Source organism: Mesoplodon bidens, assembly GCF_964165515.1.
Source record: "Mesoplodon bidens genome assembly, chromosome: 7".
Lineage (NCBI taxonomy): Eukaryota > Metazoa > Chordata > Mammalia > Artiodactyla > Ziphiidae > Mesoplodon > Mesoplodon bidens.
The window spans coordinates 7665266-7693091 of record NC_138164.1 but is presented as its reverse complement, the minus strand read 5'-3'; the positions used below and the strand labels follow the sequence as shown (position 1 = coordinate 7693091).

General features: G+C 38.5%; 1 protein-coding gene across 2 annotated transcripts in view; it reads right to left on the bottom strand.

The window, feature by feature from the left end:
• CDON (cell adhesion associated, oncogene regulated) overlaps nucleotides 1–27826 on the bottom strand; it is a 105108-nt gene that overhangs the window by 42443 nt on the left and 34839 nt on the right. For both annotated transcript variants that reach the window (XM_081239372.1, XM_081239373.1), the window contains exons 2-11: nucleotides 20689–20825; nucleotides 18870–19142; nucleotides 17438–17584; nucleotides 16402–16545; nucleotides 15449–15736; nucleotides 13328–13597; nucleotides 9801–10154; nucleotides 5710–5999; nucleotides 3703–3877; nucleotides 1425–1553 (exon numbers count right to left, since the gene is read on the bottom strand). In XM_081239372.1, coding sequence (XP_081095498.1) covers nucleotides 1425–1553; nucleotides 3703–3877; nucleotides 5710–5999; nucleotides 9801–10154; nucleotides 13328–13597; nucleotides 15449–15736; nucleotides 16402–16545; nucleotides 17438–17584; nucleotides 18870–19142; nucleotides 20689–20764 — 2146 coding nt within the window. In that variant the 5' untranslated portion in view covers nucleotides 20765–20825. The remainder of the gene's footprint in view (nucleotides 1–1424; nucleotides 1554–3702; nucleotides 3878–5709; nucleotides 6000–9800; nucleotides 10155–13327; nucleotides 13598–15448; nucleotides 15737–16401; nucleotides 16546–17437; nucleotides 17585–18869; nucleotides 19143–20688; nucleotides 20826–27826) is intronic.

Sequence of the window (27826 nt, the reverse complement as noted above, 5' to 3'; positions counted from 1 at the left end):
CCATATTTCTTCCTCTCATTCAGTGTAGATTCAACTCCCTTTATCTCTCACCTGTGTCCTCCTTCTCCACTCACACTGCCACTCTCTTTATTTCTAAGCCTCACTGTTGCCACTCCTCCTGTCCCATCTCTAAAATCCTTCAGGCTTCTTTATGGCTTCTGGGGAAAGACTAAATTTTTAAGTACATCATATACGGCACCCGCCCACCTCCCCACTGTAGCATCACTTCACACAGCAACCAGTCACGCTCAATAAAATCTCTGAATCACTAAATGAAATAGAACATGTCATTCATCTGTCTCTGCACAAGGAGGGGTCTCTGCCTAGAACTCCTTCTCCTGTTTCTTCATCCAGCGGTAACATCTTATCTTTGAGGCTTAGCTCAGGACGCCTCTCATCACCACTGGGCCTCCTTCATAGCAAGTGAGTGATTTAGATATTTCTCTTTTTACCTCACAACAACAAGGGTGGAATCAAAATCACTGTTATGGGTTAATTTGTCTGTCTTCCCTACTATATTGGTATTGGTTTAATTGTCTTTATCATCCACTATACTGTAAACTTCTCCAAGGGCAAGATTTATTTTATTTCTGCTGCTCCAGCATTTAGTACAATGTGTTAAGTCATAAGGTTTTTGTTCTTCCGATGTCAGCTTTATACCTATGAAGTTGGCACTCCTATATCTGCTTAAGGAAGCGGAAAGGTTCCTCAGAAGTAAAAGGGCTCAAGAAAAAGCAGCTCATGATATTGAAGATGCAGAGGTGCTCCAGAGGGGTGTTCAAATGTTATGGCTTGCTTTTGTCTGAAACCAATGCATGGAAGACTATAAAAATAGGGAAGAGAAGCTTGACAATTCTTAGAGCTCAGCAATAAAATGTTAAGCCCTCCCTAGATCACGAAAAGCACATTATGTTGTAACAGTAGAATTCATGTGTGATTAAGTACTGAAAAGAAGTCTTTTGAAAATTCTACTGCTACGGCATCTAAAAACCGTAAGATATAACAATAATGCTGAGTATGCCATGTAGACCATTCAATAATAAAAACTAAATCTTACTCTGGGTACCATCATACGTTTTGACAAAACATTTTTTTTTAAAAAGTCAGATGTTCAGAGCTCAAATGTAAATATGGTTTCCTTGCCAGAGAGGAGACAGAAAAATCCCTTTTGTGAGTTATAAAAACTTAGTATCATAACATTTTGAATTTGAGTTTAAATACAAACCATGGAACTGGGTTACCAAGATCTGAATATAAAGGACATTTAAAAAATGGTTGAAATAGAACCTAAAGGAGCTGTATGGTAGGATATAATCTGAATAGTAAACAAACACCCTGTGCCACTCCACCCCCCAAATAATCTGAAACAGGTCAGTTACATCTGAAAACAAGCAAAATGAATAAATGAAGGGTCTTCTCTTTACCTCCACTGTGTCTGGAAGGATCTGTGAGTATCACTCCAAAGTTGTCTGCAGCCTCTGAAACAACAGGGCGCTTAGGGATGCCGACAGGTGGAGAGGAGGCCTGAGTGTTTTTGGATGATGTTGTTTTCTCTAGAAAGGTATAATAATAATATAATATAATATAATATAAGCATCTATGTATAAATAAGAAAAGATACTATGAAACTCACCTGGCATATAGATATAAATATATAAACTTATCGTTACAGTGTCTAAATTTAAAACCTACATTGTAATTACTTAGCTAATATGAGGAATTAACTTTAAAAATTACTTTGGCTTTTTGTAGTACCTATAACTAAAATGTGTCTTTCTTCACCAGGCTAGCTTTAATTTACACATAGAAAAAATGACACAAGTGAAAAAGCCAAATGACTAGAGTGAAGGTTTTCAAACTATTCACTCATTTTTCTTTTTACTGTACATATTTCTTAATTCTGACACATAAATTCATTATTTAAGAACTTCTGTTAAGCTTCTTCACGAGAAAGCTGTCATGTTAAGTTTTAAAATTTCAAGAGGCAAAAAGTGAAATTGGGTGATTGTTTTAAAACTGAAATACACGCTTACTATTCAGTATTTGTAGGTCAGACTTTATAAACAACTAAGGACTAATTACGGAAGTTAACTCAAAATACATTTCAAATAAGAAATACTCGGTATTTTTCAGACCAGACTCAGTAATTAGATGAAAGGGTCTTTTTCTTTTTCTTTTTTTCCGTTTTAATTAATTAATTAATTATTTTTTGCCTCCACTGGTCTTTGTTGCTGGGCACGGGCTTTCTCTAGTTGTGGCGAGCAGGGCTACTCTTTGTTGTGGTATTTGGCTTCTCATTGTAGTGGCTTCTCTTGTTGTGCAGCACAGGCTCTAGGTGCGCGGGCTTCAGTAGTTGTGGCACACGGGCTCAGTAGTTGTGGCATACGGGCTCAGTAGTTGTGGTGCACGGGCTTAGTTGCTCCGCGGCATGTGGGATCTTTCTGGACCAGGGCTTGAACCTGTGTCCCCTGCATTGGCAGGTGGATTCTTAACCACTGCACCAGCAGGGAAGTCCGAAAGGATCTTTTTCAAAAGCCAATAGACAATTTCTTCTCCATCATCAGAACTCCTTTTTAATACTGTGCCACCCTAAGAATACTCCTCTCCCCAATTCCCATCTCTGCTCACTGAAGTCTTTTTGTTCACTTATGGCCAACCTCCGGTGGCATCTTTTCAATCAAGCTACCCTCACAAGCTACCCCACAGAAAGACTATCCTCTGGCATCTTCTCTGTAAGTCTTTCCTAGTCCTTGTCAGATCTGGTTTCTCTCCCTATTCCCTTGCCCTCCTCCAGTCTATCCTTACCCTACAGCCAGTATGTCCCATTGAAACACACAACAGATTGTGTCACAACTCTGATCAAAACCCTCCAAAGCTTCTGGCTCACTCAGGTTCAAAGTCAGTATCCTTGCAGGGTGGACAACATACTTAGTGCTTTGGCCACGCTGCCACCTCCCTGAGCGTTCTCCCCTCCCCACTTACTTTACTCCCATCACTATGGCCCCTCAGTGTTCCTAGGGCACACCAAGTACACCCACCCCAGGGCCTTTGCACTTGCTATCCTCTCTATTGGGATGTTCTTGCCCTAGATACCCATGGTTTTCACGCACCTCCTTTAAGTTCTGCTCTGCTGTCAACTAGTCATTGAGGAGTTCTCTGGCCACCTGCTCAAATTGTGACAACTGCTATCTCATATACTTCCTATACTATACCCATCCCTTAATTTATTTCTCTTGTTAACACTCACCACCTACTAATGTTCTTATAACTTATCTCTCCCAACTAGAATGGAAGCTCCATGAGGGCAAAGGAGTATTGTCTATTTTGTTTACTGCCTGGCACAGAGAAGCCATTCAGTAAATGTTAGCTGAACTGAAATTTTGCCTTGAGTTGGTATTTATGTATATATGTTACCTTTCTTAACAAAGTAGAAGCTCCATTAGGATGGATCTTGTCTTGATCATCTTCATTTTCCCTGCATCACCTACCCTACTGTCTTACCTATAACAAGCCCTCAGAAATATCTGTGAAATACTGGATGGAATAGAAGAATACAACCATCTAAATGTGGCCTCAAAAGTTACTATAAAAGGTTTATTTAGTAACTCTGTAAACAAGAATCTCTACTTCCCCAAAAGACACCTATTATTAAAGTGACATCAAGACAGCCAACTCCTTCCACCTAAGGAAGATTATATTCACCTTTGCTGGTTCGGAAGGTGAGCATGGCAGGCTGTCCTTCACCTGCTGCACTCCTTGCCACCATCAAAACTTCGTAGAGACTCGACGGCTCCAGTTCCGTTAAATGGAGCTCATTTTCACTTCCTGGGACTCGAACTGTGTGCCATCTTCCCACCACGCCAACACCATCTTCCAGCTACTCAAGGGAAAATAAGGCATTTTTTTTAAAAAACGAGATACAGGGCAGAAGAATCTTCCATTCCAACTGGGTAAAAACTAGAAGTCATTCAATTCCAGATGAATTTTGGGAAGTAATACACTACTGAAAGTGAAAGAGATGTAACACCTCTCCACATTAAGAAATAGAAGGAGCCCTATAGCAAGAACTTAGGGATTCTCACTGTGAAAAGACTCCTGCTCCCTTAGCTGCCACTAACTTATGGCCTCAGGCAAGTTATTTGATCACCCAGTTTGTTTCCTTTTCTTGTAATGGAAACAATGCTCCTTTCTTACTGGGCTAATGGGAGAATTAAATAAGTATACAATAACATGTATTAATGATAATATATATTATGCATAATATATGATAAATCAAAATATACATTATGTATGTCTATACGTGTATAAATTATATCATTATGCATTATATGTTTCCAACAGTCTTGCTTCATGTCTTGACACTGCTCAACGTGAGCTCGAGGAAACAGAAGGAGATCCAACCTGTTGGGTCTTGATTAATGGAACCAAGAGCCAACATTACATGGGAAGTTTCACGTGGATGAGAAACCAGTGAGACTACCTGCATCTAGAATCATCAGGTTACAAACAGTGAATAAACTCTCAAATATCACCATGTTAATTTTTCCAGATATTAAAAATATTACTGGGCTTCCCTGGTGGCGCAGTAGTTGAGAGTCCGCCTGCCAATGCAGGGGACGCGGGTTTGTGCCCCGGTCTGGGAAGATCCTACATGCCGCGGAGCGGCTGGGCCCGTGAGCCATGGCCGCTGGGCCTGCGCATCCGGAGCCTGTGCTCCGCAACAGGAGAGGCCACAACAGTGAGAGGCCCGCGTACCGCAAAAAAAAAAAAAAAAAAAAAAAAAAAAATTACTATAAGGGGAGGGATGGAGTGGGAGGCTGGGGTTAGCAGATGTAAGCTTTTATATACAGGATGGATAAACAACAAGGTCCTACTGCAGAGCACAGGGAACTATATCCAGTATCCTGTGATAAGCCGTAATGGAAAAGAATCTGAAAAAAAGAATGTATCTATAGGTATAACTGAATCACTTTGCTGTACAGCAGTAATTAACACAACATTGTAAATCAACTATACTTCAATAAAAAAATACCTAAAGAAAAAATATTACTGTTAAATGATGGATGCCAAAATATCTTGAGCATAGAAAATTATTTTAAATATGAGTGCATATCCTCCCATTTCATTTACAGTCTCATTAAACAAAGAGGGGAGATTTTTTTTCATTTTGCTTTAATAGAAGCCTGTGGATGAAAAACATCATCTGAAAAATCAACTGAGACAATCAAGGTTCACCATAATAAATGACCAAACAATGTAAGGTTTTAATACAATTAAGAAGAGAACTTGAAATGAAAACATTTGTCAGAGATTATAAGGGACAACTCTGTTCAAACAGTTGTTTCTAATAAGAAACTGCTTTTTTACTAAATAAACTGCATTATGCCATCTCAGAGAGGGAAGGAATTACTTTTTAAAAATTGATTTATAGAACTTTATACCCAAGGGGTTAAAATATTTGATTAAAAATGTCTAGAAGTTACTGGGTTCTTAGAATCCCAATTTGAGGGGAAATTATTTGTACTTCATTCTTACTGCTTTTATAAGACTGGTAAATCCAGCATGATTGCTGGCATTTCTCTCCCAAACTCATCATTCTGGGACACTCCTGTTTCCTGCCACTCCACAAATGTGAAAGATAATAAGCATGTGTTATACACAGGATGTGAAGGTGTGAGAAGAGAAAGATGATAAATGAGAAGACATTACCTTTCGATACTTCACAAAATAGGCGTTGATGGGCAGCCCGCCATCCTTCCCCGCCCTCCAGACCAGGTTGTACGTATCTGGTGTGTGCGTCTGTGGGGGGCTCAGAATGATGGGGGCATCGGGGACAGAGGTACCACTAGCGTTTTTCTCTGATGATGATTCTGTAGCACTGGAATGTTCCTTCAATGGAAATGAGCTCAATAGTCCAGTTTCTGAACCATCACTTTTATCATTCTGAGTGGGATCAGAAGGTGTGACTATTTCTGCTTTTGTATTTGTTTCAAAAGGAACTGCAGAGAAACGGAGACAGAAAAAGAGGAGATAGAAGAAATTCATTATTTCAGGGTCTCTCATACAGTGATCTAACACACTGTCAGCACAGTTTGAGCCCTAGAAGTTAAAGTAGGTAACATTTCATTTTATGATTCATGGAAACATCTAATCTCCAGTAGCCATCTCTTATTCATGAAGGAGCAAATTAATTGTCTGAAAAATCAGTTCTATGATGCAGGGGTTTAGTAGCTGAAAGGATGCCATTCTTCCTTGCTCAATACCAGCATTTCCTCTTTTACAACAGCAATTTGCTAGTGTAACCTCAGAAGATTTTAAGTTGGAGAACAACTTTAACTCTAGTTGGTAAATGAAACACAATGAGTCATGCATTCCCTTGGGAACAAAGTAAAATAAATAGTAAAGAAAAGGTCAAGAGTCAGGCTATTACCTACGGGGTAGCTAGTCTCCAAAGATATCTCAATATTCACACCCTTGAGCAGTCCCCTCCCACGCTGAATCCCAGCTGCCCTGTGACTCGTTTTAACCGATGCCAGGCCCAAGAGAGGCTGCCCTCTTCCAGGCTTAAGCCTTAAGAAGGCCTGGCACCCCTACTATAGTGCTGCCACATACAGATAGATGCCCAAGCTAGCCGTGGAGAGGGGTGATGGGGGGGAGGGAGAGGGGGAGAGGGAGGGGACGTGGGTGAGCACGTATGGTGAGGAGAGAGCAATTTACGAAAACAAATAAACTGCCAGCCCAATAAAACCCGAGGGTTGACAGCCTAGTTCCTCTAAAGCACTATTAATACTGGCAATGAAAAGTCTCCTAGTTTTGTGGAGGAAGGGAGCTGAGGAAACAACGGCAGAGTTTCTTTTCCACAATGAAGTCGGATTCCTGGGGAAAGGTGGGAGTGTATTAGGAGAACTACTGCAGTTTCATAGAGAACCTACCAAAAAACAGGACTAACAGTGGAAGGTCGGTTCTCTGGTTCTCTGTTTGTTTAAAAGAGAGAAAAGGTGTCCCAGAAGCATCCTCCATCAAAGAAAACAAGAAGCTAGTGGGATAATAATATAGAAGAAAACTAATTAAGTTCACTGAGACAGCTTCCAAATATTGCTCCTGGAACAGTCGTGTTTATCTAGTGAGTCAGAATGTGGGCTGGATGTGAAGGGTGTGGTCGAGAGCCTGTTAATGAAGAGATGGACTCTAGCAAGTAGAGGCAGTTAGCTGTGGCTTAGGGCAGTGGAGAAGGACCTTTTTATCATTAGTGTTTCATGGATCCTCTGGGCAGGTCACCACCGGGAAGTGGTATTTGGCTGTAGAAGAGTTTGAATACCACACGCCTCAGTTTATACAGAGGCATGAGAAAAAATGTTATGCTACAGCCTGTGTCTACTGCAGGAGTATCAAAACTCCACTTGTGTTCAGGCTGCAATGAGACTTTTCCATAACTTTCATCGAAAAGGGATTCAATTAATTTTCTTCTACTATTCCCGATAACAGAATTTGAGCACTCACGGATACTAGATACAATTCATAAGGCCTTCACAGTACTTTCCAAAGGTTCTTCACGTACATGATCTCAATTTATCTTCAAAATAACTCTGTCAAATGGTCAGAAGAGACATCTAGCATTTTTTAAGGTAGAATGTTTTTTGAATTGGAAAACAGATTGATAAAACTCTGGCTTTCTAAGTACTATAACTATGGTAATGTCTATGAATTAATGACTCTGAGTTGAAACCAGTTCAACACGGAACGGAACCAGATCTGCCAAAGTTGTTCCCACTGTGACCACTCAAACCAGCAACCCCACCCTAAACTATTTAGGACCCCAGGCCAACTCCCATTATAGTTTTGAAAAGTTACAACTCACTCTACAAATATTTGTACATCCAGGACCTCAAAAACCCAAGGTCTCTGGAAAGAAAAAAAGGTCGGGGAGAGAGTCATCTTGCTTACTTCCCCCTTCATAACAAATAAAGTAAAGGCTGCCAGCATGCTAGAATTTAATAATAAGCTCAGATTCCCATGGGAAGAAGTGGGTTGTTATGTGCTGTTCTGAGCTTTAATAGACTCAGCTAGACTTCAGTAATTACTATAGAGCATGTAAAAGAAGCAACGAAGGACCACTCAGGTAGGATGTAGCTCATGGGGTTACTATACATAAAAAATGGTATTTATCAAGACATAAAATCCTGGGAGTGATGGGGATCTTAAAGATCTAGAAAGATCTAATCTAAACAAGTTATATATCTTCTAAGGGCTTCAGATTTCTCATATTTAAAGTGAGGGCCTTCCCTCGTGGCGCAGTGTTTGAGAATCTGCCTGCCAATGCAGGGGACACGGGTTCGAGCCCTGGTCTGGGAAGATCCCACATGCCGCGGAGCAACTAAGCCCGCGCGCCACAACTACTGAGCCTGCGTGTCTGGAGCCTGTGCCCCGCAACAAGAGAGGCTGCGACAGTGAAAGGCCGCACACTGCAGTGAAGAGTGGCCCCCGCTTGCCGCAACTAGAGAAAGCCCTCGCACAGAAACGAAGACCCAACACAGCCAAATAAATAAATAAATTTTTAAAAATAAAAAATTTAAAAGAAAATCACTTCAGCCAAATGATACCCAAGCAGTGCCTGCATGACAGCTGTCTTACGGTTAACAATACTGAGCAGAGCCAATCCTATTTTTGCTTAGCAGAACAGATATATAAACACACACACGTACACATACATATACACATCCATATGTGTGTATAAATTTATGCAACACTTAACTACCTTCTTTATTTAAGGATTATTAAGGTCTACTAGTATCAGTAACTATTTCTTCTTCCCTAAACACTACCAGAAGGGATAATTATAACTTAATAATAATTAGATAGTAATAATTGTAACTTAATATGTAGTATCTTTTGAAGGCATTCTACTTCCAGACATCATTCTAAGCACTTTACAGGTACAGACCCCCTGAATCCTCACACCAGCCCTATGAGTAGGGCACCCTCACCAATGCCCACTGATATAAGATTTGAATGTGGATTAAGTCAAATTTGAATTAATTTGAATAATACTGATATTCTATATACCAGTACTCCAAATTAAGTCATCATCACCCCAAATCAATAAAATATAAAGAATATTAGGGCTTCCCTGGAGGCGCAGTGGTTGAGAGTCTGCCTGCCAATGCATGGGACACGGGTTCGTGCCCCGGTCCAGGAAGATCCCACATGCCGCGGAGCGGCTGGGCCCGTGAGCCATGGCCGCTGGGCCTGCGCGTCCGGAGGCTGTGCTCCGCAACGGGAGAGGCCACAACAGTGAGAGGCCCGCGTACCACAAAAAAAAAAAAAAGAATATTATATTGTACGCCCTATTAGAACAATAACTTTGAATAAGGTTGAGGCAAAATACAGATGGGTGTGGTTTGACAGTACACGTGACTCAGCATTCCCAATAAAAGCCAACTCTTTAGACTGAATACTATCCTTACTAAGGGCCCACCTGAAAAATATCTGCAACGATATTTTCAGCTTAGAAAACCAAAAGCATTAATGCCCCAAAGAGGTCATACCTTGGGCTTGCTCCCAAATGAAAGTGTCCTACAGGACAACTACAAGCTTAACAAACCCACCAGAAGTGGAGACCAAAGTTCATCTGGTTCGCATAAGGCCAAATACCAAAAAATGCAATTCTACATTTCACTGTTGTTGGTAAATACATATATATTTAGAGGTTGCTAGACTCATTAAAATCTACTTCAAATCACTTTATCCCCTACTATCAAAGGAAACCATTCACCTGGGAAAAGATACTAATAACAACTCACCAACAGTGAGGATGGCTTCCGACTGTGTGGTGCCGTGTGCGTTTGCAGCTTCGCAGGTGTACTTCCCAGCGTGTTCCTGAGTAACAGCCTGAATATATAGAGAGCTTGAGCCAGCCTGGGACATGATGAAGTACACAGGCTCCAGGTCAGAACCCCCAGGTCTTGTTAAGTGCAGTTTTCGGGATTTAGATCTAAGAACTTGAGACAAATGGCTGGTTATCAATCCATGACTGTCGTACCAACGAATGGCTGGAACCGGCACCCCGGTGGCATTGCAGGACAAAGTCACGGAGCCTCCAGAGGCCACCTCTGCACTTGCTGGTGCTGTAATTATAACAGGCTTGAGTCCACTGTCTGTTAAAAAAAAAGTAATTCACATAAATTAAGAACATTATAGTATCTACAATGCAAAATAATTTCATCCTACTACATAAATGTTGTGTCATGCGCAAATAGCTGTCCTAGAAACATCTTTTATATGTGTGTTTCTAAACTGTGTTTTACATGCAGAACTGTGTGGTGAACATGTGCATTCACTGAAGTAACAGTGTTTGCAATGTCATTAGCAAGTAGTAATGATAATAGTAATGATTAGAACAAAGATATCTCCTTCCTTGTTAGTTCGCTTCTCAAAATATTCTATATTTTCTTCAAAAACTGTGCCATTTTGCCTTTCATATATAGGTCTTCAATCCACTGGAAATTTGTCTTTGTGTACAATGTGAGTTAGAGATTTAATTTCTTCTCCATTTTGATAGCCAATTATCCTACATCAAATCTTGAAATGGATATCCTCTCCTTGGTGATCTTCAACGCCACCTAAGTCAAATCCTTAGTGCAAATCCTTTTTGGTGGTCTCTGTCTCGTTCCAAGAGTCTATTTGTCTGTTCCTGCACCAATAATACAACACTGTCTTGATTACTATAGATTTTTGTGTATGTTCTAATATCTGGTAAAGCAAGGTCCCCACTTTCTTGTTCTTCTTCTTTTAGAGTGTCTTTTAAACTACTTTTTCTGTCTGTTGCTAATTGTAATGGTTTATTTTCTGTGTCAGCTTGACTGGGCTAAGGGATGCCCAGATAACTAGCTGCGTTTGTGAGCGTGTTTCCAGAAGAAATTAGCATCTAAATTGGTAAACCGAGTATAGCAGATGGCCCTCCCCAATGTGGGTGGGCACCATGCAATCCGTTAAGGGCCTCAGTAGAAGAAAAATGCAGAGGAAGGGCAAATTCCCTCTATGAGCTGAGCCATCCTTCTTCTGCCCTAGGACACTGGACATCAGTGCTCCTGGACCACTGGCTTTTGGACTTAGGTTGAGACTTATACCATCACTCCTCCTCCCACAGCTCACTTGCATCACTGGCTTCCCTCCTTCTCCAGTATGTAGATGGCAGACTTGTCCTCCATAACTGTGTGAGCCAGTTTCTATAATAAATCTCCTCCTATGTGTAAATTATATATCCTCTTGTGTTTTGTTTCTCTAGAGAAACCTGGTTAATACACTCGTACATAGAAAGGCAACATTCTTGTTTATTGGTCTTTATCCAGCCACCTTGCTAAAAGCTTTTATTACTTCTAACAATTTGCCAACAAACTATTGAGGATTCTCTATATTGACAACCATAGCATCTGTGAATGAATAACGATTGAGTTTTCTTTCTCTCTTATCCTTACATCTTTCATTTCTTTTTCTTGTCATTCTGTACTGATGAGAATCTCTGCTATGATGACAACTAAAAGAGATTTTAAAGGGAATGCCTAAACATTTCGCCATTAAAAGTAATGTTTCCTGTGAGTTTTTGTTAGATACTCTTTATCAAGTTAAGAAAGTTCCTTCTATTTCTGTTTTCCTAAGAGTGTCTATCATGGATACTGAATTATGTCAGATGTTTTTTTGCTTCTATGGAGATCATCATATTGTTTTTCTCCTTTATTCATTAAATAGGATGAATAATACTTTAAATTTTCTGATTGATTACCGGGATAACTCCTTACTTAAACTTTATCTTTACTGATCCTATTTTATCTTCATTTTCTATTTAATTGATTTCTGCCCATATCTTTATTATCTCCTTTCTTCTGTTTTCTTTAAATCTATTCTGTTATTTTACTTAGTTCACTAATTTTCAGTTTTACTAGCTTTCTTTTATAAGCAGTTAAGGCTATAAACTCTATGTTCCTTTTTCCTATATCCCACACAATTGGACGCTCATTATCATTCAAAGAATTTTAAATTTCCATTATGATTTTTTGACCCAGCTATTGAGAACTATAATTCTAAGTTTCCAAATACATGCCATTTAAAAATTATTTTTTGTTATTAACATCTAAATTAATTGCACCAAGTTCAGAGAATTGGTCTCTATCATCCTGATTCTTTGAAATTTGAAATATTTATAACTCTCAGACAAAAGGTTAATTTCCCTAATATATAAAGAACTCCTATAAATAAGAAAAAAGATCAACAACCTAATTTAAAATGGGCAAAAGACAATGAACAGTCAATACACAGGAAAGCAAATTCAAATGGCTCATAAACACATGATGAGATGCCCAACTTCATTCATAATAATAAAAAAATATATAGATCAAAAGGTACTTTTTTTTAAACCTGTCAGATTGGCAAAGATTAAACAGAAATTTTGACAACACCATGCCTTGGTGAGGATATGTGGAAACATTGCTAGTGGGAGTGAAAACTAGTAACTATTTTAGAGAGCAATGATACCTATCAAAATTACCAAGACATATATGCTTTGATTCAGCAAATTCATTTCTAGGAATTTATGTTAGAGATATTCACACATGTGCAAAATAATCTATGTAGAAGGACATCCATTGTAGACTTCTTGTAATAGTGAAGGATTAGAAACAGCCATCAATGAGGTACTAGTCAAATCATCACAAGTATACAACGGAAGACTAAGCAGCCATTTTTAAAAAGAAATGAAAATACTCTTTAATGTACCATATGAGAAGATGTCCAAGATATATGTGAAGTGAAAAGTTCAAGGTAATTTTTAAGGTAAAATTCAAGGAAAAATTTTTAAGGAAAACTTCAAGGTAATTTATATGAATGCTACCACCATTTATGTTAAAAAAAACCCAGACATTGTTATTAAATGCACACAAGCTCACATGTTATATGTAATTGATTATATACATGCATACAAGGATATTCAAGAAAATGAATGATAAAACTATTTAGTTCTAAAGAGAAATCTGGCTGGCTGGGGAACATGAGTGAGACTTTTACCATGTGCTTTTCAAAATTATGCCTGTTCAAAACTATGTAGTATCTGTTGAAAAAATATTATAAAAAATATTTTTAAATGAGCATGATTAAATAAGGTTGCTTCTTCATGGAAATGCCTACCTGCAACTAGAAAGGAACATGGAAAATGAACACTGCTCTGTTATGGTGATAGGATTACTTCCTTTTTTGTAAAAATGATTTAATTTTTAACCAGAACAAAACCCCATCTGTAAAGTAAAATCTCCTATGATTACATGACCTAAAAGCCTACCGTTTTCAATTTCCAGTCTCCCAGTAGACTGCGTAAATCCAATCCCATTATCTGCTACACACTGATACAGCCCAGAATCTTCCATGGTAACACCCCTGATTTTCAATCCATTTCCCACAGTTAGATGTCGTGGGGAACGACGAATGGGCCGTGCGTTGTGAAACCAGGTACGGTTGGGGGTTGGGTTCCCATGAACTTCACACGTGAATTGTACCGTGGCACCCAGAGACACTGTCTGATCCTGCAGTCCTTTAGAAATGGAAGCATGTTCTAAAAATAAAACAAATAAGAACTAATGAGAACCTACTGTATAGCACAGGGAACTCTACTCAGTACTCTATAATGACCTATATGGGAATAGAATCTAAAAAAGAGTGGATTATATGTGTAGGTATAATTGATTCACTTTGCTGTACAGCAGAAGCTAACACAATCTTGTAAATCAACTATACTCCAGTAAAAAATTAATAAAAAATAAAATAAATAAAAATATATAAATTAAAGTCTAGCCCTCAAGATGTATTTTTTAAATTATCACATGAGTCATACAAACTCTCCTCTCTATTAATAACTAGTTGAAACCGAACTGTATTATTTCCTCACATTCTCCCATCCACCATGGTCACCAATAAAAAATTAGAAATGTATTTACTTTCCTCCAATAGGAAAATCATATGTTACTAAAACATTATAGCCTCTTTTTATAGATCTCTCCTCCCACTTAACCACCCCCCACCAACCCAACAAATGCACACACACATACATACATGCAGAGTTTCTAATCTTTGGCTTCTCTAAGCATTTGTTCCAGGTGATCTGTTTGAAATAAAGTAATCATTTCCCTGGATTTCACACTATGCAAAAGCCAAAACAGAATAATGCTTATTTGGAAGTTAAATTCTTTTTATGCTCAATTCTGCTTTGAGGTTACATGTATTCTGGGCAAAAATTTCCCTTTAGTATCCATCAAGTCACTTTTTACCTGGACAGAGTACATCATGTACCGGCATTTGTAACATATGCCCAAATTAAATGATTATGCATATTAATCTAGTCCTAATTATCATTAAATTTTAAAGCCCACTTGCCATACACTTATATTAATTCCAGTGTATGTCAGGCCACTGTTTCACATAAACAGGTGCAGAAGGTTTACAAAAACTATATTTACTATAAAACTTTTTTTTTCCGGTTTTCATGAAAATCTGTTTTGATAAAGGAAAACATTTTTGAGATAGGTAGCTGGAAGAAAGGAATAGCTTTGAGATAAATAGTGTATATAGAAATATGGGTGAAAATAACACAAATTTTATGAGCCAGCTATAGTGAAAGCATTCCAAAAGGGAAAATAAAATGAAATGATTTCTTTTTGAGATGACATTTTCTAGTCAGTACTCTGTCTTAGTTACGATTACTGGACACTACACACTGATACAGCCCAGAATCTTCCATCCTGTTGAATTCCAGTCTCTTTCCTCCACGTCATCGAGAAGGAAGAACCAGCTCTGTAAATAAGCCCCCTACATATGAACCAGTTCCATTCCGAGAGTGCGTTCGTAAGTTCAATTTGCTCGTAAGTCCAACAAAGTTAGCTTAGGAACCCTACTAACAATCGGCTATATAGTATAGAACCAGCTACATCACCGCTGCTTTTACACTTGCTTCAGGACATCCTGGACTTGAAATAAAGATACTGTACTATTGTACTCTATACAGTACTGTACAGTACACAAAAGCACAGCCACTTGTAGAGGATGCACACATGTGACGGTGTACACCAGACACGTGAACTAACTTACGTGATTGGACATGAGAACGCACGTTCGCATCTTTGAAAGTTTGCAACTTGAAGGTTCGTATGTAGGGGACTTACTGTATTGTGTAACCAGGTTGGGGGTGAGGTTCCCAAGAACATCCCAGGTGAAACGCTCTGTGCCACCCAGAAACACTGCCCAACTCAGCAGTCTTTTAGAGAAATGAAGCTCATTTTGGTACTGGGGTAGCTATTTCTAGGTAGTCTCTATTCCATTTATGGGTTCACAAATAGAGCTTCCACTCAAACATCAGTTAGACCAGAAAAATAGCCTGACTTGAGAAAACACTTAACAAGTAACATCTTACCAAGTACATTCACCACGTAAGTCACGTGTTTGGTGTCTCCAGACTTGTTTCCCACCACACAGGAGTAGTTGCCAGAGTCCGCCGGATCAATGCTGTCCGTGGCAAGATGTGAATACAACCTTCTCCACTTGCCTCCTGGCACAGCGTCCTGACCGTCTTTCAGCCAGTGCACGTGAGAAGCTGGGATTCCACTTACCACACACTCCAGGGTCACAGGGCTACGAGAGAGAACAGCTAATGCCTGTGAAAGGGCGGGGTGAAGAATGTGAAAGTCATCTGAAGAAGGGCCTGGAGAAAGAAGGGAAAATAAAAAATCATTATTCTTATGTATTCACTTCCACCCTCTTCCTTAGCAAAGCTGTGAGCTTCCCCATCTTCCCATTTATTCTTCTTTACACTATGAGGTCCTGTTTGGTAACTAAATCATTTTCAGTTGAGAATTAAATTTAAAAGCCTTGATGATCCTTTAGAGCTACTTCTGAATTAGCGGTTTGGAAATGTTGAATTTCTCAACAAGTATGTGGACTGTTACTTAACTATGCTTTGACTATTGGTGCTACTACAACTCAACCACCCTAAGCTAAACATCAGCTATGACTTATCGTATCTCAAAGAGAACAGATAAATATTTTTTTGTAATTCACAGTTAGCTACCAATTTGATTACCACTGATATAAAGTGATATTTGCTCACTAATTTCTTTTTATTTGAGCAAAGGGCAAAGTTCTCCACATGAATTCTATCCTGTCATCTTGACCAAAATTCTCTTCTAAAAAGTCATTATATTTTTAAAACACATACAGTACTATGCTATAATGCATTTATGCATGTAAAGACTTTCTCATGATAAACAAACATGATCTGAAAGAAAAATGAACTCCCACTTCCCAACTTTTTATGAGAAATGCTTCTGAGGACTCTTCCCAGTGACCACGATTCCCCCAAATACTTACGACTCACAAGGAGCTTTTGGCCAATGGGTTCAACTTTTAATTCATGTGTGACAGGATTAAAAGCTGCACATTTATATGATCCCTTGTCCTCTAAGGATACATTCAAAATCTGAAGATTCCCTGATGGAAGGATTAAGTAATTCTCTGAGGAAGGAAGGGAATGCAGTTAGGCCTCTTTCTTTATGAAGGACACAAGTTAAAACTAACAAAGGTTGATAGTTATGCTTTAAATGTAGACGTGACATGAGCAGCAAATAAGCAATCAGGGAAAGTTCATTAAATGAAGGAAAAGGAAAGTCAAGGCAGAACAAAAAAAGTCAACAGCACTACAGTAACAAAATCAAACCCATCAGAGCCCCAAGACAACAGATCTCACTGAGAACACCACAGCACAAGAAACAAATTTAGACAAAGACACAATGACCACAGCTGCCACTTTGGGCAAACCCCTGCCTGCAGCACTGACCACCCAGTAGTCATTCACGTCTTCATTCATTTCTTCTCAACAATATGTACCGAGACCGTATTTTCTGCCAACAATGGCCTGTGCACAAGTGATACAACAATGAAGCAAGCAGATAAAGCAAGCCCTGCACTCATGCTGCCAATGCTCCAATGCAGGAACAAGGTGGCAGAGAAAGGGACAAATGACAAACAAGCAAACAGTAATACATATAACACAGTGCTACAGAAAATGAAGCTGAATAAAGTGGACAGAGTAACACAGCATATTATTTTCGATAGTGCCATGAGGACGATCTTCTCAAAGGAAGGGATACCTGAGTAGATTCCTGAATGAGTTGAAGGAGTGAGCCTTGGGGGTGTGGGGTTGTAATCATTTCTATACTGTCTTCTATACTATGTTCTATTTCATACTGTAACCATTTGTCTAAACTACTCCACTTGACTCCCAATAGTAGAGACAATATATCTTATGTATTTTTGTGTCTACAGCCCCTAGCACACAGAGCTTCATGGTAGTTGGTTAATCACATTTGTTCTCTGGGTGCCATTGGCTTGTCGTAAGAGGTCTCACCTGTGGAATGTTTCAGCCACTTTCCCCGGATTTTATAGCGCACCTCAGCTTTGGGGTTACTATCTGGTACCTTGCAGCCAATGAAACCGGTACTTTTTTCTTCAGCTGTAATAACATGCTTTGTTGATGAACCAAAATCACCAAGAACTAAAAGAAATAAGTAAATAAGCAGATAGATAAATAAATAAATGTAAATTTGAACTCTCTTTCCCAAAGGAAATTTTAAAACTAGAAACAACATCTGCACCATGGCCATTTGTGGCAGGTAATCCCAGTTCCCAAAGTAGCAGGATCTTTTTATCTTAGAAAGCAGTTGGGGTAGAGGTGCACAGTTGAGAGCTGGGGCTTAGTCATGGCACCCTTTTCCAGAAGACAATGCTTCCAGGAGACTACAAGGCAAGCAAACTGTTCTTAAAACATTAGGGAGAACTATAAAGCCTAACTGTTCCCATTCTGTCAAGATAAGTCCTTCTTAATCCAGCCTCTCATCAAAACTCACTTTCCCTATGCATCCTTATTCTGTTAGTAGCTACTCACATGGCAATAAAAGGGTTTCCAAGAATGAACCTAGGATATCAAAAAAAAAAAAAAAAAAAAAGCAGTGTATCGTTTGAACTACCTGAATATACTAACTAGGTCTCAATTTCTCTCGGCTTAAGTTGACTACAGCTGGAGCCTGCATGGAAGGGCTCTTTATTATTGCCAGTGCTGAAAGCACTCTGCAGCCTGCCCCTAGGAATTCAGCCCTCCGGTGTGTGGCTTGGAGCTGTCCATGGGTCATAGCTCTACCAAAACATTTACTCTTCTCAGTTATGACAAACTCACTGCTCCTGGGGAATCCAGATTTGTTCTGTAAATAGGGGTGCCCTCACAAAGACGTTTCCCATTACTGGAAGCCATCACCGTTTGAAAGGCAGATGGCTCAAACTTACTAAGAAAACCACACATACCAGATTTTTCCATAAGTTCAATACTCAACATTCCTTTCTTTACAGTTATTTTTCTACCCCATTTCTTTAGCCTGCTTTCAATTAAATAAATGAAAATCCCTCTGTAATCAAGGCAAATAAAACAATTAGATGTGAAAAAAAGATAAAGGACTGCAAGAAATAACTGTCAAAGCAGACAACAGCTTTTTTTGTTGTTGATATTAAGGACTTTTAAATACTCACAAAGAAATTCAGATTCACGTTAGAAAATTGTCCTAATGCTGTACAAAATAATTTCCATATCCCTTGTCACAAAGGAAGACACTAAGCAAGGCTCAAGTATCATCCCCCAGGTTAAACACACAGCAAGTGTCAAGGCTGGGATGAGAAAGCATACATGTCTTACTCCAAAGCCCATGCTCCTCCAAGTACTCAAAAAAATGCAAGTATTAACAGTAATTTCAGGAAAAAAGCATCTATAACAGGGACAAAATCAGACTCACCTGCAGTGGATATGGTTGCAGGACCACTCACAATGGCGCCAATGCTATTGTTGGCAATGCACTGGTAATAACCCGAAAGGGAGGGGTTAAGAGAAAGGATAGTCAACGTCCCCTGATGAACCTTAATCTGTTCCACATTTCTGTCCAATCTTTTTCCATTATGCAACCATGAGATACGAGCAGTCACAGGTTTAGCAGAACAATGCAGTACTACAGGTCCACCAAGTTTCTGGACGGCAGACAATGGCTCAGAAATAAAATAAGGTGCCAAGTCTACAAGGGAACAGTCCCCATGTGCAAAGGGGTGGGGGGAGTGGGAGAGAAGAGGAGATAAGGGGAGAGAGAAAGAAGAGCACGTTTAATACACTTCATCTGAATCTACACAACGAAAGGCAATCCCTTACTTTATGTTATGGTCCTTAGAGCTTTTAAGAGTTCTAGGAACATTCTTATATTTTGGAATAAATAAGGCAACATACCAATGTAGAACTTAACAATTAGGGCAGCATAGATGAGAATCCTTATAATATAAATAAAGCAAAATACTAATTCTATAAACGAGAAATGGTAAACTGCTCTTTTAATGAAGTAGCTTTTTAAAAATGGAAGTTAAGAATCTGAAAAAGAGAAGATGACTTTCAAAATAAAAAGAATTCTCTTCCATATTACCAACAGGATTTGACTTTAAGAGCAAATTATTTTCTCAAAATAATTTGACTACTTCCCTTTAATATAAATAATGTTCAACTTTTAAGAACGCAGAAGTAGAAAGTTAGGAAGCCACACTGAAATACAAAGTCTATCCTTTTGGGGATATGAGGATAAATGGGGTATCAATCGTAATATTTTTATTTGGTGTTTGGAATAGTTTCATTTGTTATGTCTATTCCTCCAGTAACTTGGGGGAGAGGGGTTCTTGCGCTCAAGTATCAAAACAGATCCCTCTCCTCCACCCAAAAATGAGGGTGGGGGACAGGAATACTAATAATCTGGTGTAATAAAATAGTTAAAAGAAAAAAATAATAAATTGCTGAATCTACTTTTATAGGATATTTTACCAGAAATAAAGATTAAGGGAAATGCCTTGACTGAATCTGAGGTTGCTATTTAGCCAAAAAAAAAAAACAACAGAAATAAAACCACTAAATCAATTTTCCCTTACTAAGTTGAATATAGTTATATAGTATTTTTAACAAAGATAATAAATAAACATTACTTAATAAATAAACATCACTGTATTTGTATATACTCCTATATAAATCTTCACACATATCTAAAATAAAAAGAAATGCATATGGGCCATGAATTAGCCTCAGGCGTATATATACATTTAATAATAAACACCTTTAAGCTTTTTAGTAACCCAGAGTTAGATAATAAATTAGGCAAGGTCATGAGAGACCTGGGATTTGAACCAAGTTCTCTCACTCCAAGTTGAGTACTCTTACATACGGATTCTAAAATTCCTCTTTGGTGGTGTGTAGTCAGCATTTTATCCCTATCATAATTTCCAAACTCAGAGATTTGTAACATATCCCCACTGAAAAAAAGCATGTTCGGAAAATATTTATTTTCAAGGCAACAAAAGGAATAAATTATAAGGACAATGATGGGAAGGCCTGTGAGTGCCCAGAAGCACTACTAAGAGATCCTTAAATTGCTTAATGAATCAAAGTTTTAAAATCATTCCACTGGTCAAACAAATCTTAGAAATGTCTTTAGAAACCATTACTATCGTCGAAGCATGAAAGTCGAAGTTCTTCATAGGATTAAGATGAGGAAAAGCTTCAGGCCCAAACTACCATTCTTCTCCTCTTACCTGGACTCACGGAAGTGCACAGAATCGGGAGAGTAACATACAGCAGTGTCTGTAAGGGTCCAGCAACTGGATGCATAGCGCCAGATTACAGAAGTGGGCGGGACAGACTTCCAGAGCAAAATCCAGGCCTCGGCTTACTAAAAGACATCAAAAAAAAGAGGAAGAAATTCTAAAGTACAAAAACAGTTGAAATTTTTTATCTGAATAGCCAGAGTTATGAACACAGTGGCTGCCCTCTATTTTGAAAGCTCTATATAGAGTGCGTCAAATACAAGGCATTTAATGATCCACATCTTCCCAATTCACAAGCTAATCTCTAGACGTTAAATTAAAGTTAGAAATTCTGCTCATTCTTCCAAGATACTAAGACACATTTTACACAGAACCAATCGTTCCAAATGAATATATAACGGCCTTTAGCGCCTTTCTCTTTGTACATCTCACAACCATCTAAAACTCAACACAACTAAAATGCGTTCCTCCTCTATGTTCCTTAAAACAGAAACAATAACAAAAACAACAAAATAATAACTAACGTTTATATAGTGCTTGTACGAGCCAGACACCATCTCAGTGCTTTTCATATATTAACTGAACCTTCACGACAACCCTATGAGTTAGGTACTCCTGGTTTCCTTCCCGTTTTTCAGATGTGGGACTCATGGATTGTGCAGAGAATACCAGGGGCAGGCCTGTGTGGGGATTGAGTTTGTCTGCAGAAATCCAAAGACCACTGTGGTGAGAGTGGGATGAGCCAAGTAAAGAGCACAGAGGAAAGCTGGGCTAGATCCTGCCCAGCTTCAAAGGCCACGCTGAAGATTTTGGCATTTATTCTAAATGCGATGGCAGACCCTTGGAGGATTTAGAGAAGGGAGTGATGGGATCTCATTATGCTTTAAGAAGGTCACTGGCTGATGGAGACTAGACTGAAGTGGGGCAGGGATGGAGGAGGGAGACCAAGTGGGAAGTTACGAGATCGCTGGGGAGAGAGATGAGCACGTGGTGGGTTAGTTCAGTGAGTCAGCTGTGGAGGTGCTGAGGAAAATCACCGGATTCAGAACATACTCTAAAGCTTAAACCAACAGAAGCTGCTGAAGGCTTGGATAAAAAGTGTGAGAGAAAGTCATATCAAAGACAACTCTTAGTTTTTGGTGTAACAGAATAAGTAAAAGTTCTGTTTCCTGAAATGGGGAAGACTGGAGAGGGGAAAACGGCTGAAGAGGAGGCTGCTCAACAGCTGTGCTTTGGCCACGGGAAGTCTGAGATCTGTGAGGGATCTGAGTACCAGTAACTAGTCGACAGTTGCATATAGGAGTCTGGAGCTGTGGGAAGAAGTCAGAGCTGAAAATGCAGATCTTAGATGTACTAAAGCCTTGGCACTAGATGAGCACTAAGGAAAATATGATAGAGGAGGAAAGATACTCCAACCTTTAGACACTGAATAGAGGAGAAAGAAGTAATAATGGAGACTAAGAAGAAGTAGCCAAAAAAATAAGAAGAAATCCAGGGGCATGTTGCATCTAGGGAGAAAAATGGAAAATTTTCTGGAAGAAGAGAATAATCGACTCATCTCAAACACTGCTGAGAAATAGAGTAAGATAAGATGGCATGAGAAAGCCATGAAGAAAACCATGGGTGATATAGCAAGAACAGTTTCAGTGGAGAAGGGACAAAAGTCTGATCAGTTCAGGATAGGATGGGAAGGGAGGAGATGAAGAAACAGGCACAGAAAACTCCTTCAAGGATCTGCTATAAAAGGGCAGCAGAAAAATAGAGAGAATTGCTGGGGATGGATGGAAGGCAGCCATGGAAATGTTTGTTTATGTGTTTTTTAAAATATAGAGATAATATAACACATTTACAAAGCTAAAAAAAGTTTCACAAAACCCAGCACTGGTAAGGATGTGCATAAAAATCACTATAATATCTCGTCGGTGAAATATAATTGGTAAATTCCTTTTGGAAGGAAAATTATTCATTCATGCAACAAATATTTATTGAATGTTTATTATATGATGGTACTATTATAAGAGCTGGAGATAGAGCACTTAAAATATATATAAGTAAAAATAAGTAACAGACAAAAATGTATACCTGACATTCTGTGGGAGAGATGGAAAATAAACAAGATAAATAAATGAGGAATATTCACAAGGTCCATGCCATCCTCCAGATATGGTTCATTTGTTCTCTGTGCTACTTCTACATCTTGGTCCCTATCTGCCACTGCACTCCCTACTGTGTTCTGCAATTTATCTGGTTACATAACTATGTCCTCTTTTTTTTTTTTTTTTTTTTTTTTTTTTTTGGCAGTACACGGGCCTCTCACTGTTGTGGCTTCTCCCGTTGCGGAGCACAGGCTCCGGACGCGCAGGCTCAGCGGCCATGGCTCACGGGCCCAGCCGCTCCGCGGCATGTGGGATCTTCCCGGATCGGGGCACGAACCCGTGTCCCCTGCATCGGCAGGCGGACTCTCAGCCACTGCGCCACCAGGGAAGCCCACTATGTCCTCTTTGAAGGCAAGAATGATGTCATATTCAACTTTGAAAATTCTAATGCCTGGCAGAAAAGAGGCACTTGGCGTTTCTTAAAATGAAAGGAATACCTTAATGTAACGTAATTCCCAGAAGTACCTTAGAGAGTAGTGTTTAATGAGAACTGTTATCTCTACTGAATTCAGTGTAACCTAGCTATATTTTTATTCCTTCATTCACTGATTCATTCATATATATGATTTCAAAAATTAGCAAACATAAAGTAAGTGCCTACTGTATGCCAGGCACCGTGCTAGGCTAGAGATCCAAAGAGTGGTTATTATGCCGACAAATTCTCCCCTACATTCCTGCTTGGCCAGGACACAGAATCTGACTACAGAATACAACAAAATGTAATGCCAGAGTTACATTAATGACATTTTAGAAATGAGAATTCTATGTGCGTACTCACCTGTGAAAAGAAAGGTTAATTCTAACCATTGATAAAACTGAGTAGTAATACAAAGTAAGGCACCTTAAGTATGGCTTTGAATAAATCAAATATTTCCCAGGATCTGCTCACTTCTCTACACCAGGTACTCCACAGTCTCCAAGTTGCAAACTCAAGTTTATCTACATCGTGGACTGTCAGTTCGAGGAATGCCTTTGAAATGTTTTCGTGCTGAGCTCTTTTAAAAGTGGGAGAAAATACTCTGGTACCACCCGCTGGCAGAAGGGGCCAGCTGTGTGAAAACTTCTTTGGTGTAGTTGAATTCTTCCCTTGGTTCAAGGGTAAGAACTGACACACCATTGCTAAGCAGTCACGGCAGAGTAAACATTCAAACAACCTGTTAACAGGAGGCACTTTCCTGAGCGGATGAGGACAAGGAAGAGAGTTTCTTCCTTTTGCCAAACCTTTCCTCAACTATTTATTTATTGAAAAGCAGTGAAACAAATTCCAGAGTCAACTTTAACCCCAGCACGGGATCTAGTGAGTTACTTTACAGCTGTCCTTTAAAACATCACAGCTCATTATTGCTACCTAAATATTATCACACAGGAATACGCCTATCTTTCTATCAGGTTAACATGCTGTCAGTTGATTTGAGACGTTGGAAAGAAATTATGACCCTCACAGTCACTGACTAAATATTTGTTGACTTGGTTTATATTTATCTGTGGCAAGCCTGCTCAGCTGTTAGAAAATTGTGATATTCAGGACAAGAACCTGGGTTCGGTTACTCTATGGGTCAGGTGGCTTGAAATTATATTCAACAGCCACCAAGAGCAACCTAGGTCCAACCTCACAAACAAACATCCCTGACCATAAGGAGGGTTAGATGATTTATAAATCAGAGTACATGCATTAGCACTGCTGGAAAATTATTCACTACTATGTCATTTTCAAAAGTACTATATTTGTCGCAAGAGGAAACTTCTTAATAATTAGTGCTATTGCTACTTGACTAGTTAAGTTACTGGAAAACAAAAAATATATTTTAACATATATATATATATATATATTAACATACATAACTAACATCTATACATAAATACATGTGTATACTATAAATATATATAAGTACATATAAATTTTATATATTTTAATTTATATACACATACATATAAATATGTATCATTTCCCTGCATTGCTCACAAATGAACAATTTGTTTGGCCAAGTTTATCACAACTGAACAAGGTTCCTGCCATCTTCTCACACACAGATCAGTGGCCCTAACACGTATGTCATCTTTCTTACCCACAAAAGTTTACCTTGGCAAGGGAGAAAACAACCCTAATTTCCTCTGCATAGAAACTGTTATCCCATCCTCCTTTTCTGATCTGGAAACAGTGGCCAGCAGAGAAAAGGTCCACAGTAAGAGGACACCAGCCCACCCCATCACACATCACTTGCCAAGGCTGTCTGACCTCTGTTCCAGCATACATACCATTCAAATATTCTCATGTAAAAATTAAAAACAGAATTCGGATTTAAATCATATCAGATAGAACAGAATTCTGATTTAAATTACATTGCCATTTTTCAGACTGCAGTGTTTTTCTCATTTAGAATTTTTTTTTAAGCATCCAATGTGGTTAACATAATGCCAGGTGATATTTTAAAACAAAATATTCAAGGTTTTCTTTCACATATTCTACAGTGAATATGCTATTTTGTCAAGTAGAAAATTGTTAACAGAAAGTTTCTACAAATACTCAAGACAAAGAAAATTACACATTTAGCATAAAAATGTGGAATGAATGTACAAAAAAGAGGAAAGTAAGCATGACAACTCTATCACCTAAAGATAACACATCAATATCTCAATCTATTTTCAACTAATCCTTTTCATATTGTGTAGATTTACATAACTGAAGATCATAATATATATGGAATATAGTTTTAAATCCTGCTTTATTCATTTATCATCTAATGATCATGTTTATTAAAATTATTCATAAACATAATTTGTAACAGCTATAGATAGTTATTGAATGTATGTATGAACACTTAATTTGCTTAGCCATTCCCTATTGGTTAGGCTCCATTTTTTTTATATGTGTGTGCATATGTATATTTTTGGTTTTGTGGGGTTTTTTCACTATTACAGATAATACTGCTGTATCTTTGTCCATACATCTTTAACTACTCTTCTAAGTATGTCTTTAGAACTGACTTTTAAAAGTGGAATTATTGGGCCAGGGAATAAAAACATTTTTAAGACTCTAAATATATAGATGGTTGAGGTTGTCATCCAAAAAGATGGCAACAAGGCACAATTCCATCCACCTCAACTGCCACCAGCACAGTGGGGGGACCCCTGTTCACCAGCATACTGTTTATATCCTTACACTGAGGTAAGCAAAGTGTGGATATCAAACATGAATTTGAGAAATTAATTAAAATATTTTATAGGGCATAAAGCAACATTCACTGTCTAATCTGTTAGGGATTCCTCTAACAGTATTCTAAATTTACATGAAAGTAACTGCAGAAAGAATAACAATAATGGACGCTGCAGGCTACACTGATCATACCTTGTCCATCTCTGAACTTTCAATTACAAAAAACACCATGGACACAAAATCTCTGCTTTTTACCCAAAATTCACTTCAAGTAAGTTAAGGGGTTGTGTGTTGAGGTTGTTATACTGTGTGATTTTAATTTATAACGTGTATTTGTCTGAAAATAAATTTGTACGCAAGAACTGCTGACAGACGCTTTCTGGCAATATTTGCTGGCATTCAAAATAGTAAGTTACCATTCATTCCAAACCTTTATCCTCTCTTCCTTACTGCTTTCCGTGTCCATTAAGCATATATATACCCCTACTTCCCTAAACTACTAGAGGTAGTAAAATAACTCAAGGACTTGGACTTTAAATTGGGTTTGATCTTGTCTTACTATTGGACATTGGCAAAGGTCTGATCAATTTCCCATGTGAAAATCAGAACCATCAAGGCTTATCCAACTCACTGGTCTCAGAAGGAATTAACACGGTCATGAGGAAGTTCTTCTACCTCCTACCTATCCTCAGAGGAAGTTAAAGGCCAACATCCATTATTTTCACTGCAGTTCTGAGTGGCTGACTTAAGTGTCTGAGAAGATGCTCAGTGGTCACTTTGCTCCCAAGAAAGCACCTGGTAGTACAGTCTCTTCAGAGTACCAAAAAAAAAAAAAAAAAAAAGAACAGCTAAGTGTAGTATCCCATTCAACCTACAAATCAGGGGATAACTCTTTCCTCCATGCGGTAAAAATCTTTTTTTTACCCATTCTCCTCCCCATTTCCCACTCTCATATGGCCCAAATGCTGCTCCTTGAGTCCTGGCCTAAAGACTAGGTGGTATCTCCTGAGTTACAGGGCTTTCTCTAAGCCTTTCCTGCATGCCTACAGAGAAGGCAATTTGTCTTGCATTACAAACTGTACTTTTAAGCCATCCCAGGCTTAAGAGAATTTCTGTCAGCAAAGGGAAGCTAAAGGTATGCCTCGTCTCAGAATAAGAAAGGAAATAGTTCCCTAACATTTACTTAACTTATTGTTCAGGTTGTGAACTTCATGCTTTTATAACCCCTTTTCAACATGCTGCCGGAATAATCCTTTGGGGAAAGTCCTGAATTTCTAGATTTGATTCCTCTGTTTTTAAAGGAACGCCTTTGCTTTCCTAAGGATGATCAAAGCTGTCTCTCTGAATTATCCCTTCCCTAGACTCCTATATCAGACTTTCTTATAGTTTTCTTTGAGGCTTAGGGAATAACTGGGATTAATTTGTGAACAAAAACTCAGCTTTGGGATCAGATGGTTCTTCAAAATAGGAAATTCTTTAACTTAGTTTTCTTTTTTAAAGGCATCTTTTTCTTCATGAAATAGTAATTTCCTTCTTAAAAAAAAAAAGATTGATTCTTACTTTCAAACCCTCTATTTCAAAACATCCTATTTCTCAATTGTTGAGAAAAAATGAGTTTTCAGAAATAACTAAACCAAAGAAAAAGTAAAGCATGTCTACTTTAAATTTTTTTATTAGGTACTGATTAATTCAGCACAATTTCAATTATGGAAGTCCAACACACAATATACTTTTTTTTAACCTATTCAACCACCTTGACCTTAATCACATCCAGCTTTAAATCGCCTCTCAAAGTTTTCTTCATTCTGAATATTTG